Source organism: Phascolarctos cinereus, unplaced genomic scaffold (assembly GCF_003287225.1).
Source record: "Phascolarctos cinereus isolate Bilbo 61053 unplaced genomic scaffold, phaCin_HiC Scaffold_5;HRSCAF=322, whole genome shotgun sequence".
NCBI classification, from domain to species: Eukaryota; Metazoa; Chordata; class Mammalia; order Diprotodontia; family Phascolarctidae; genus Phascolarctos; species Phascolarctos cinereus.
Window position 1 is genome coordinate 199,511,867 of NW_027555958.1, and position 13,320 is coordinate 199,525,186.

General features: G+C 34.9%; 1 protein-coding gene across 1 annotated transcript in view; it reads left to right on the forward strand.

Annotated features, from left to right (window-relative positions):
- LMBRD1 (LMBR1 domain containing 1) overlaps positions 1-13,320 on the forward strand; it is a 180,398-nt gene that overhangs the window by 65,706 nt on the left and 101,372 nt on the right. The window contains exon 7 of the mRNA XM_021000136.2: positions 1,916-1,989. Coding sequence (XP_020855795.1) covers positions 1,916-1,989 — 74 coding nt within the window. The remainder of the gene's footprint in view (positions 1-1,915; positions 1,990-13,320) is intronic.

Sequence of the window (13,320 nt, forward strand, 5' to 3'; positions counted from 1 at the left end):
CTTTGCAATTAAGTTCCAATATTTAAATTTATGATTTTTTTCTCTATTCTTTATTTGTATTCTGGTGTTTGAGTTCAAATAAAATTTTAAAAAAATGATTTGGGTTCAAGTTCCACACCTGATGGATGCAGGCTTTGTGACCCCCTAGGCAAATTATTTAACCACTTAACACCCTAGGCAACTTGTTAAGACTATAAGTTGCAGAGAAATTAGAGATTTTATGCTGACAGGAAGTTTCCTTAGCTGAGAGCTCCCTATAATAGCAGTGAAATCACAGGTCCAGTCTCTATCCCTTGAAAGGTTCTTGTGTTTGTGTGTGTTTTGTCTGGACTTGTGGTTTCATTCAAATAAGGAACATCTGTGGAACTATCTTCACTAAAGCATACTGGTACCTACGCTTTAGTCTGAGTTTCTTGGGGTATTTAAAGGTTAAGTGATTTACCCAGGTTCGTAAGATACATGTCAGAGGTAAGACTCAACTCAAGTCTTTCTGACTTTGAGGTTGCCTCTCTCTCCACTATGCCATGATGCCTCTTCTTAAAACAAAAGTTTTAAGTGTATAATTCTTCCAGTCCTCCAAATATAATTATTTGCAGGTAGTCTAGTTTGTTGTATCAGTTATATTTATATAATTATTCAGGGTTTAAAAAATAAATATCCCTTGAGTCTTAGAAAGAATATGTTCTTGAAGTTATATCTGAAATAAAGCTCTATATCAGGTAATCTTTCTTTATTTCTCTATTTTCTTCATAATAATGAGGTGTATTCCTCAGAAAATAATTTTGTCCTTTTACAGTTGGAGTACATATTAAAAACCTTTCAAAAACAAAATTAATGCCCAGTCCCTTCATATTATCATAGGATCATAGATTTGGAGCTGGAAGCAATCTTAGATGTCATCTAGTCCAACAACCTCATTTTATAGATGGGGAAACTCAGGCCCAAAAACGTTAAATGACTCACCTAAGGAAAGAGGCAAAGTCAGGATTTTAACTCAGATCTTCAGACTCCAAGTCCACTGTTCTTTCCAGAGTACTAAATCTTACTTTTGATACATATTTGAAATATTCTTCAAAATAACAGTACTCAAAATACAGAAATGTTTATGGAGGAAATGGGAGAAGTGATACTAAGATTACCTGTTTTGCCTTTTGATTTAGCACCTGTGTTTATATATTTTGTCATTAAGAGGAACTCTGGTGTAGGATGTGGAAAGTAGGGGAATATTTTCCTTGAATGTCTTATCTGCTCACCTCCCTTTTCAATACCATGAACATCAGGCAAGATGTTAATTTGTTTAAATTCAGTATTTTATTTAGTACCAGACATATGGAATATATTTTGGAGCTAGCTCAAGGTGGCGTGAGAGGAGCATGATATAAAGAAGAAGACAAATTCCTTTCTACCAAGGATTTCCAGTCTGTAAAAGGTAGATTAAAAATGGCTTTTACAAAAGAATTTGCCAAAACACACACACACACACACACACACACACACACACACACACAGAGCAGCTAGGTGCACACACACACACACACACACACACACACACACACACACAGAGCAGCTAGGTGGCGCAGTGGAGAGAGCACTGGCCCTGGATTCAGGAGGACCTGATTTCAAATCTGGCCTCAGACACATTACACTCACTAGCTGTGTGACTCCAGGCAAGTCATTTAGCCCCAATTGCCTCACCAAAAATACCCCAACAAAAACAAAAGAATTTGTAAGTATTAGGTTTTCTGATCAAATATTTATCTTTGCATTTTCTTGGTAAGTTGGTAAAAGAGTGCCAAGTAGCTTACATATCATTTATTTAATCTTTTGTAAATTATGTAAAAATATTATTGACGAGTCATAAGTAAATATCTGTACCTTGTGTGAATTTTCACCAGTATTTTTTTTCTAATTACAGATGGTTTAGCTGCCTTGTCATTCTCCATCAGTACTCTGACCTTGATTGGAATGCTGGCAGCTATCACATACACAGTAAGTGTCACTGATTTGTCTCCTAGCTCCCAAAACCTCTTCTAGTGTTTTATTAAAGTCATTTATGTATTTGTACAGTTTAATGAAATTTGTATTTTCATGTCACCCTGCAAACATTAGACATTGAAGAATACTAAATACTCATGCTATTAAGGAAGAACAAAAACTTTAAACTAAACTTGAGCAAGAGTTTTGATCATTATAATTTTAGCTTTTTTCCCATAGTTTATGACTGTCATCTCATGAATGATCATAGGATTATAGATTTGGAACTAGAAGAAACCAGCTAAATTAAGTCATCCTTAGGGCATTTACAAATAAAAATGGAACAACTAACTAAAGAAAAATGGAAAAGATCTGCAGTGGCTTTTATAATAAAATGTTTTTGCAATCCAAGACAGAATAGCCACTATATCACTGTGAATTATACTGTTATATTTTCCTTCTTTATTCTCTCTGTCCCCTTTGAGAGGTAGGACTTCTGGGGTACAAAATTTGAGTCCTACTCCAAACCATTTCTGTTTGTGCTTTTGTTACCTTCATCCTGTCCTCTTTTACTCTTTGTGTAATTGTTTTATTTTGATCTGGTTTTGGTGCTGCTTTCTGTTGTGTTTAACTTCTAGAAATGTCAATTCATAAAGGAAGCAACAACCAAAAGTAGAAATCACGCTTTTTATCTTGACTCGTGAAGGCACAATCGTTTTCTATGCAAGGCTGTTATATCCTGTAATATAGCCTACGTTGCTATCACCCTGAATGGTCTTTGGGAATATAACTCTTGTATGTACATGTCCTTTGTTTCTTAAGGCTTTTTATAATAGGTAAATTTGAATTCAGCTCATTTATAAGTAGACTATGTAGTACTCCCTTGGTCACGTTACTGGAGAAAATTTCAAGATTAAACATTTCTCTACTTCACACTACAAGAGAGAGCTAATTGCTTTTAAAAAAAAATTCTGGAACTTAAAAAAAAAAGATTTATAGCACCTAACTTTTATTGTTTCTTGTTTGAAAAGGAGACCAGTCCATACAAAAGAAAAGCTTACGATATTCTTCCAATATAGCTTTGTCTCAGCAAAAAAAGATATGAAGTTTTTGTAAAACAATGGACTAGCAGAATAATTGTTATTTTTAATTTCAAACATCCTGATATGTTATTAAAAACTTTAAACAAAATTGACCAACAAAGCTATAATTCTTTCTCTTGTTTCTTCAAGTGTTTAGATAGGTCAGTTTTATTCCAAACATAAGAATTTACCATTTGATATATGTGTGTGTGTGTGTGTGTGTGTGTGTGTGTGTGTGTGTGTATACATACATACACACACATACATGTATATATACACAATACATACATATATATACACATATATACATACATATATATACACATACATATGTATATATATAGAGAGAGAGATGATTAATTTATATTTGGTTTATAGATGGAGGCAGCAAGTCACGGATGGAAAAACAATCATGGTACTATAAGTCAGAAGTCCTAGGTTTTCATATTGACACTGTAACTAACTTTTTGGTGGGCTTCTTGCAACTTTGTGATTCAATTTCTTAACTCTTAAGGGCAGTAATGCCGGTCTTACTTGTGTTCCTCTCACAAGACTCCCATCTCCTAACTGCATTTTCACTGGCTGTCCCCCATAGTTGGAATTTTTTAACTCTTTATTTCTGTCTTCTGGCTTCCATTTCTTACTTTGAGGCTCAGCTAAAATCCGTTTACAAAAAGCCTTTCCCAGTCTCTGTTAATGCTATGTATCTGACCTCTGTTGATTATCTCCATTTATCCTGTGTATGTCTTTTTTGTACATAGTTTTATTTTGCATGTTGTCTCCCTCATTAGTTTGTAAATTTCTTGAGGGAAGTAATTGCTCTTTTATTTCTTTGTAATTCCAATGCTTAGCACTGTGCACATTTTTAATGCTTAATAAATATTTGTTGACTTGACTTCATTTAGGTTTTTTATGACAGTAAAGTTACATATATGTGAAAACTTGTGGAATACTCCTGACTGTCCTCTGATTTTTGTCAAGTAGTTTATCTAGAAAGAGCATTTTAAGTCAAAGTGATTTAAATTGAATCTGGCTCCCCCCCCGCCAAAAAAAAAATGTAATAGGGCATAATGTTCCTAAGTCAGTGGTCTTAATCAGTTGGCTGTTTTTCTGTTTTGAGATGTTCTTCTGTTTTGAGACTAAGTTTCCTTGAAAACCAATAAGACTGAAAGATTATTCTCATTTATAATAATCATCTTATGTTTTTATTTCTTTTATGGTTTATAGAATGCAACATGTTTAATTCAGTAATCATTATTAAACACGTTATTAAGCTGGAGTGACATGCTTTGTATGATTTGATAACAAGGTTGTTCAAAATCTGGTATTTTAGAACTTTCATAATAATTCGGTAATCCAAATTTTTTAAATTTTAGGTTGTGCTCATATGACTAATTCCCTTAGCACTTAGTCTTTAGCCCTCATTTTAGCAAACATTTATATAGTAACACTAGAACACTTATCCAGAGAACCAGAGTGCTCTATCTTCAGTGGTTATGTTAGCTGTGCATAGCTGCAAACCCAGAAGTAAACATGGAAACTCTCTGAACAGTGAGCAAAATAGTCATCATTAAATCATTGCATTCTGCTTCAAAGGAGTGGTATGGATCTACCCTTAAGTTCTTTGTTTTACAGCATAAAATAAGGCAGCAGTTATAACTGTTACAGAAGAGAGAGAAGACAAATTATGAAAGCATAGTAATTTGGAGGTGTTAATTTAGTGGTGAAAAAACTAGCCTTATGTTCTGTAGTTGTCCTTGAGTATTAAAGGACAGTACAGTAATTAATGTTTTCAGTTAATGTCACTGATTCATCAAAAGGTTAAGTTATATTCAGTATAACATATTTGAGAATGGAGCAATGTATAAATATCTGGCTTTCGAGTAAGGAAGACCTTATTTATTGACTATGTAAGGAAGACCTTACTTATTGACTGTGTGACCTGGGCAAGTCACTTAATCTCTTAGTATCCCTCAGGTAACTCATTAAGACTCTAAATTGCAGAGCATTTGTGATCTGCATTTGCTCATCTGGAGTTCACCACATCAATGCAATCTCAAGTTTGTTTGGACCAAAAGAGAAAAAAAAACCTTGTTAACTAAGGTAAAGGAAAGTATGTAGGGCTTGTAAAATGCTGGCATCTACATTATGTTAGATAATCTCCTTGGCCAGCATAGCTATTATTTTCATTTTACAGGTTAGAAAATTGAGTCATTAATTAATTAAATGATGTAATCCCAGACCTGTGACTAGAACCCAGACCTTCTCACTAAAACACCAGCTTCCTTATATCACATTAGCTGAATCAGATTTCTTTCTGTTTTCATATGACTTCTGAAAACTATTTTCATCTTGGGCATTAGAAGTCCATAGGCCATTTTGGTTTCTTCATAGACTTATAGGTAGAATTTATTCTCTGCTTTCTGTCTTTAGCTTAACAGAAGATTTTAAAAGACTCCATAGTTAATCTTTCCCTACCAGAGCAGTTTTTCTCAGAAAAGTTGGCAGTATCCCACATAGAATGATTGATGCTTCAAGTCTTACCCCACTCCAATCCATTCTCCAAACAGCTGTCAGTGATTTTCCTAAAGCATCAGGCTGACCATGTTATTCCTCTATTCAGCAAACTCCAGGGATTTCCTGTTACCTTTAAGATAAAATTAAAACTTTTTATTTTTTGTATTTAAAGCCCTTTGTAACTTGGCCCCAACCTACTTCTCTAATCTTATTACTTATTATTTTCCTTTTTGTACTCTACAGTCCAGGCACACTGACCTTTTTACTGTTACACATGATCCTCTCTATCCTAAATCTGTGTCTTTGCTTAGGCTGTTCCGCATATTTGGAATATATTCCCTCCTCACTCCAACTTCTTAGAATCTCTTCAAGGCTTTGTTTCCTTCAAGGCTCCATTCATTCTACATTAAGGCTTTCTTTATACCACCCCTATGTCAGCTTCCAGTGCCACCTCCCTGAAACAAAACTTTCATCTATTTTGCTTATGCCTACATATATACATGGTTGTCTCCCCAATAAAATGTAAGTTTATTAAGAAAGAGAATTACTTTATTTTTGTTTTTATATCTCCAGTTCCTATCAGTCTCTGGCCAGTAGTTGGTGCTTAAGAAATACTTGTTAATTGTTCATTCACACTGATGGTAAGGAAGAGATTATGTTTTTATGTCATGTACATAAAACCATAATTCCTACTTAATTGTTTTTTTATTTTTTTGTCAGTAACAGATTAAATTAATGCATGTTATTTTGAATACTGCATTTTCCCTGCTGTACTGTAAATTCCTTGAATCAAGGATCATATTATATTTATCTTTGTACCCCACAGTGTTTCATATATAAATATACTAAACTGTAAAAGGGTAAGTTGCATTATAAAAGCCAGTTTTCATCAGACAAACAAGTTTTCTGGCCAGGAATATCACTAGCTCAAAGAAATTACAGGTATAGTCCAAAAACCCATGGAAGTTGTCGAGTAAAGGAATTCAGTGTAGCAACCATTCATTAAGCACAATGTGCAAAGCAATGAAATGAATGAAAAAAATTAAAACAATGCTAGTCAGCTACACGGTGAGTAATAGAAAGAAAATGCTGGCATTAGGGAAAGGAAGAGGGGGATAAATCATCTAAGCTATCTGAAGTAATTTAATTAGTAGCAAATTGACCTATATCTGTTTATATCCCTGAAGGCATTGTTTTTTTTTTTAACAACATGTTGTTTAATTGTTAATAATTGTTGTTCATGACGATATGTTTGATGTATACTAAAAAAAACAAAGAAGAAGAAGAAGAAGATTTAAAATCTGTGTGCCTGAACTGAAGCTGAGATATAATAAGTTTAGTCACATCCAGGTGATGGGGAGGTTCAGTTATCTGGAAAGTTCACATTTGCAAACTTATATTATTAAAGTATGATGTGTTACTTTGTTACATTTTTTACTTAATGTTATAGCCTTAGCTAAGAGAAAACAAAAGTCTCTGATAATGACATTTTTTTTGTCTGTATATAATCTATATATGTGCATATACATAGATATATATATGTAAGTACATATATATGCATACATAGGTGTAAAATTCTTTACCTTAGTACCATTAAGTACAACGAACTAGTTCATTCTGCTAGAATATTAGAATTACCTGGGGAAGAAAATTACTTTTGGCTCTTTTATTATCATAGTTAAATTAAGCAATTTTTAAAAATTGCCTTTTAAAAGACTCTCTATATAAAATTTGGTGGCATATGCTTTTTTGACAGTGTATAAAACTAGCATTTGACATATCATGATCCAAAGATACTTTGGACTAGTGGTATTCATTTATAATTCTTCAGAGCCTGTAGTATTCTATGACAACCATACAACAACACAAGTAGCATATTGATATAAAATGTGTCACTTGGAGGGCAGTGAAGAAGCACATTGTGAGTGTGAGTAGATTGTTCATATAACAAATAATGACAGATAAATAAATATGAAGAAGAGCCGTAATATAGTCTGTCATCAAGGAAAATATATCAAGAGAGAAAATGAGCTAATCACATATTGAGAGTAAGGAGTAGCAGCCAGACAGACTGAGTATTCCATTGGTATCTTTGGAATATTAGAAGAAAGCAAGGGATTCAGGTTGGTTGGGTGCCCTTGAAAATGAAGAAATGAACTGGAGTCATGCAAGATAGGCAGATAGGTACTTGCGTCATTGAAGAGAACATACAAATCATTGAGGTCCCAGATTTGTATGAGTATTTTGATCTAGTGGTATTGGGAAATTACTAGTTTTGGTGTACTTTGTAAAACAATCTGAAATCTACTGTGTTGTGTGTGAAAATTCAAACAGATAAATTTCATGGATAGTATTGGACCTTGTATTTTCTAAGTTCTGGATGTTTAGTCTCCTGAAATTAATGATCCTAAATTGTGTTAGTCATTGATACATGGTGGAGACAGCAGAATTGAAAGCCCTTGACTTTGCTGCCCCCAAATGGAAAAATGCCATTAAGGTCAATTGTGAAACATACTTTACTGCTAATGGAATGTCAAGTTCCTTAGTGATAATAAATATCTTATTTAGTTCTTCCCCCAAAAAATGCTTAGTGGTGAAGACATAAAATGGAGTCTAGAGATTTATAGTCAGTTATTCAACTCTGATCACAATCCTCTAGCATACATCTTATAATATATTATAATCAATATTTTCTTTTTCTTATGTACAAGAAAAGTGAATGAATAAAAGCATTTAGTCCCAAAATTGGTTCAGTATTTTATTCTTGGGGATTTTAATGTTAATAATAAATATGTGTACTTAGAAATTTTACACAACAGTATTACCAAGGGATATCCTAAAGCCAAATCATTTTAATCTTAAAGTTTTTGGGGACATATAGAGTAGTTTTTATAGAGTTGTGGGCCTTTTCTGAAGTTTTTGAAAATATTTTAGGTTTAGGTTTTATTATTCCCTATAATGGATCTCAAAGCCTTATTTGGCAGATTCAACTAGATGTCCCATTAAATTTTCTTTTTTGTGTTTTATTAGGGTTCCTATGAGGAATATAAATCCAATGAACAAATGGTTCATCCTGTCTCATTTTAGACAGGGACTTCATTGCAAATACTTTTCTCCCTTGATATTTGCTTCCTGGCCTGTTAATCTCAGGATTTTAAGGAAATCTTTGTTTTGGGGGCTTACCGCCCCCAAAGTAAGACTCTTGCATTAGATGATTTCTAGAAGACTTTCTGGTTCGATAATATATATGTAAATACATACATATATGCACATACACACACATATGATCTTAATGGGTACATGCCAAAGATGAGGAAATTTCCTTTAGAATAAGAATGAAAAAGGGGCATGATATCAAATGGGAAAATTTTCACAAATTAAACAAATGTTCTCTACCATGTGCAGAACAATATACTGTGCTCTGCTGTTAACACAAAATTTAGATAACCACGTTTGCTTTAACTTCAGCTTTGTTATGAAAATTTTGTAATGCATATATGAGAATTTTTGTTAGCTAAGATTTCTAAATCTCCTATAAACATTTCATATCTTTAATATAATTTATTATAAAGTAAAGTTTGAATTGTCATTTTCCTAAACAAGCTAAAAATTATTTAGGCTAATTCCTGCAAATGAATTGATTGGTGTGATTGCAAATTGGTCTTCATATTCCACTTCCTCTACCCCCAATATCTGCATATGAAAAGTTTATTTTCTTATGTAATATTTTTTAGCTTAAGATAGATTAGTTCCTTTCATTGCCTTTCTTATTTTACACAAACCTGGTCTAAGAATTTACAGATTTATTGACCTGACTTTATATTGTTCCAGACATTTTAACAGTATCACTTATTCAAATCCTTTAGATTAAATTCACACATTCCCCTCTGTTTCCCCACTCTGATAGCTATAAAATAGTTTTGTGAAAATAGAACTAATACTGAAAGAACAGGAATGAGGCTCCAAAGGTTATAACAATTTTCTGAAAAAAACCTGTATAAGAATAAAGTAAGATGTATGAAGAATTCCATTCAGTTTTGGCTGAAAGAGTACCCACCCTGTTCATGAAAGAATCAAAAATTTTGAGTGGAGCCAAGATGGCGGAGTAAAAGCAGTGACTTGCTTGAGCTCTTCCCCCAAACCCCTCCAAATACCTGTAAAAAAAATGGCTCTAAACAAATTCTAAAGCAACAGAACCACAAAAAGACAGAGTGAAAGAAATTTCCAGTCCAAGACAACCTGGCTGGTATATCACATAAGTCTGGTAGAGGAGCGCAGTTCGGCATGGGCGTGCAGGTCACAGTGAACATGGAGCAGGCCTCAGAGGACTGAATCACAGGTAGCTGTGGCAGTTTTCAGACTTTTCAACCCACAAACACCAAAGACAGCTTAGAAGGTCAGTGGGAAAAGTCTGTTTCTATGGTGAGAGAGAGAAGCTAGGTCCCAGCCTCAGCTCCTGAGCTCAGCCCCTGGCAGCGGCTGCCTCCTGAGCTTCCGGCCCACAGACTGAGGGGGAATTGAGTGGCTGATCAGAGGGGAATTGCAGGGATCTCTCTGCTGGTGGAGGATTCTCTTGCTTTGCCTGTGCTTGGACCTGGGTCACAGTTCTGGGTGGCAGTCCCAGCTCTAGGAGGAGCACTGGCATGGTGAAGCGGAAATTCTCCTCACAGTTCCAAGATAGAAAAGAGTGCTTGTGGTCACTCATAGACCAGAGCCCAGGCGAGGAAAGGAGCAAACACCTCACCCTTCATCATAGCACTTTGGAAGAACTGAAAATTTACAGGTCCCTAGAATTATCTCTGAAAACAGCTACACAAAACCCCTGAAGCTTGGGACAGTACATTCACCACACTGGAAACAGATCCCTACCTTAACAGAGAGTTTATAACTCAAGTACTTGGCCGGGATCATGAACAAGCAGGGCAAAAAGAGTCAGACTATATTATCTTACTTTGGTGACAAAGACCAAAACATACAACCAGAAGAAGACAACAAAGCCAAAGCTCCTACATCCAAAGCCTCCAAGAAAAATATGAATTGGTCCCAGACCATGGAAGAGCTCAAAAAGGATTTTGAGAAGCAAGCAAGAGAAGTAGAGGAAAAACTGAAGTGATGCTAAAGGAAACCCAAAAAAATACTGAAGAAAATAACACCTTAAAAAATAGCCTAACCCAAATGGCAAAAGAGATCCAGAAAGCCAGTGAGGAGAAGAATGCCCTAAAAAGCAAAATTGGCCAAATGGAAAAGGGAAGTCCACAAGCTTACTGAAGAAAATACTTCCTTAAAAATTAGAATAGAGCAATTGGAAGCTAGTGGCTTTATGAGAAATCAAGATGCTGTAAAACAAATTCAAAATAATGAAAAATCAGAAAACAATGTGAAATATCTCATTGGAAAAACAACTGACCTGGAAAATAGGTCCAGGAGAGATAATTTAAAAATTATTGGACTATCTGAAAGGCATGATCAAAAAAAGAGCCTAGACATCATCTTTCAAGAAATTATCAAGGAAAACTGCTCTGATATTCAAGAACCAGAGGGCAAAATAGAAATTGAAAAAATCTGCTGATCTCCTCCTGAAAGAGATTCCCCAAAGGAAAACTCCTAGGAATATTGTAGCCAAATTCCAGAGTTCCCAGGTCAAGGAGAAAATATTGCAAGCAACCAGAAAGAAATAATTCAAGTATTGTGGAAACACAATCAGGATAACACAAGATTTAGCAGCTTCTGCATGGAATATAATATTCCGGAGGACAAAGGAGATAGGACTACAAGCAAGAATCACCTACTCAGCAAAACTGAGTGTAATCCTTCAGAGGTAAAAATAGTCATTCAGTGAAATAGAGGACTTTCAAGCATTCTTGATGAAAAGACCAGAGCTTAATAGAAAATTTGACTTTCAAATACAGGACTCAAGTGGAACATGAAGAGGTAAACAGGAAAAAGAAATCATAAGAGACTTATTAAAGTTGAACTGTTTACATTCCTGCATGGAAAGATAATATTTGTAACTCATGAGACCTTTGTCAGTATTAGGTTAGCTGGAGGGAAAAAATTATGTGTATATATGGATAGATAGATATGTAGATAGATAGATAGATAGATAGATAGATAGATAGATAGATAGATAGATAGATAGATAGAGGGCACAGGGTGAGTTGAAGATGAAGGGGTAATATCTGGAGAATAAATTTAATTGGTGAGAGAGGATTATACAGAGAGAAAGAGGAGAAAGGTAGAATGGGGTAAATTATCTCACAAAAAAAACAGAAAAGAAAAGGCTCTTATAGTGGAGGGGAAATGGGGGAAGGTGAGAGGGAATGAGTGAATCTTATTCTCATCAGATTTGGCTTTAGGAGGGAATAACATACACACTCTGTTGGGTATGGAAATCTGTCTTACCCTACGTGAAAATAGGGGAGGAAAGGGACAAGAGAGCAGGGGGATGATGAAGGGGAGGGCAGACTGGGAGAGGGGATAATCAGAAGCAAACACTTCTGAGGGGGGACAAGGTGAAAAGAAAGAATAGAATAAATGGAGGGTAGAATAGGATTAAGGAAAATAGTTAATTTTTTTACAACATGACTGCTATGGAAGTGTTTTACGTAACTGCATATGTATAACCTGTATTGAGTTGCCTGCCTTTTCAGTGAAGATGGGTGGGGAGGGAGGAAGGAAGGAAATTTGGAACCCAAAGTTTTAAAAATACATATTAAAAAAAATATTTTCACATGCAACTGGGAAATAAATATAGGAAATGGTGTACAGAAATCTATCCTGCCCTACAGGAAAATAGAAGGGGAAGGGGATAAGAGAAAGGAGGGGAGAGACACAAGGGAGGGCAGACTGGGGGAAAGGATATTCAGAATGCGTGCCATCTTGGGGTTGGGGGAGGGGTGAGATGGGGTGAAAATTTGGAACTCAAAATCTTGTGTAAGTGAATGTTGAAAACTAAAAATAAGCCAATTTAAAAAATAAAATTAAAAAATAAAAAGAATCAAAAACTTTGTCAGTTTTCAAAACTGTTATTTCATCACTGTGGGTACTTTGTTCACTATGGCATCTATGACTTAGTACATGGCCTTCAAGACTTTCTGTAGTCTAAAACTAAAAGACTCTAAATTCAGCCTGATTATGCCTTTCTAGCTCCAACCTGCACAACGTATGGCCTTTAGGTCACTTGCGGCCCACCAAAGGATGTGACCCACAAAAGATGTAGAGGATGTAAAAGAAAGTAAAGATGCAACGAGTGCTTTGTCTGTGCCCTGCTAACCCACCTTCCACTAGTCACTATTGTGCCCGTCGTGTAACTTGGCAGGTGGGTTGTCACTGCATATTGTCTCCTGTTTGTCATGTGATCTTTGCCAACCAACCAGAGGAGCGAGAGTCATATCTTTTTGCTGCGTTTTCAGTCATTATTAAATTTAAACAGTAAGAAAACATGAAAAATGTATTAAAACTTGTACCCCTTAGTAAAGTAATTTTTAACATTAATGTGATTTCATGATAAATAAAAACCTTAAGTAGAAAGTGTAATTAATTGATATTAATTGAAATTTCCCTTTTTAAAAAAAATGATTTATTTGCAAAAGTTTAGTCATTAATTATACCTTTATTTGGAAAGTGAGCTGCTAAAAAACTATCTGTGACCTGAAGAAGTTTAGCCCATTTTAATTTGGCCCCTACCTACTGCCAAATTGCGCAGGTCTGCTCTAGCTTAACCTCAGTTGGGTGACAGCAAGCACTT